Consider the following 375-nt stretch of genomic DNA (forward strand, 5'->3'; position numbering starts at 1 on the left):
TAATATGTGGGAAGATTTAAAAATGTACACGGAAAACCGAGACATTCGCAAAGTCAAGGGTCCGTCGAAAGGGCCAATCAAGATGTGGAAAACATACTTGCCACTTGGTTACAAGACAATAAAACAAAAAAATGGAGTGAAGGACTAAAATTTGTCCAATTGATGAAAAATCGATCGTTACATCATGGAATAAAATGCAGTCCATATGAAGCAATTTTTGGATGTAGCGCTAAAATTGGATTAAAATCATCGGTACTTCCAATATCAATAATTAATAAATTAAAAACTGAAGAAGATTTAGAGGCAGCTATTACATCCATGAATACTGGTGATCATTGTGAAGTTGATGACATATTGATTGAAGAAAATAATTAA

General features: G+C 32.8%; 1 protein-coding gene across 1 annotated transcript in view; it reads left to right on the forward strand.

The window, feature by feature from the left end:
• LOC103308592 (KRAB-A domain-containing protein 2-like) overlaps positions 1-375 on the forward strand; it is a 531-nt gene extending 156 nt beyond the window's left edge. The window contains exon 2 of the mRNA XM_008182258.1: positions 15-375. Coding sequence (XP_008180480.1) covers positions 15-375 — 361 coding nt within the window. The remainder of the gene's footprint in view (positions 1-14) is intronic.

Source organism: Acyrthosiphon pisum, chromosome A2 (assembly GCF_005508785.2).
Source record: "Acyrthosiphon pisum isolate AL4f chromosome A2, pea_aphid_22Mar2018_4r6ur, whole genome shotgun sequence".
In the NCBI taxonomy this organism is placed as follows: domain Eukaryota; kingdom Metazoa; phylum Arthropoda; class Insecta; order Hemiptera; family Aphididae; genus Acyrthosiphon; species Acyrthosiphon pisum.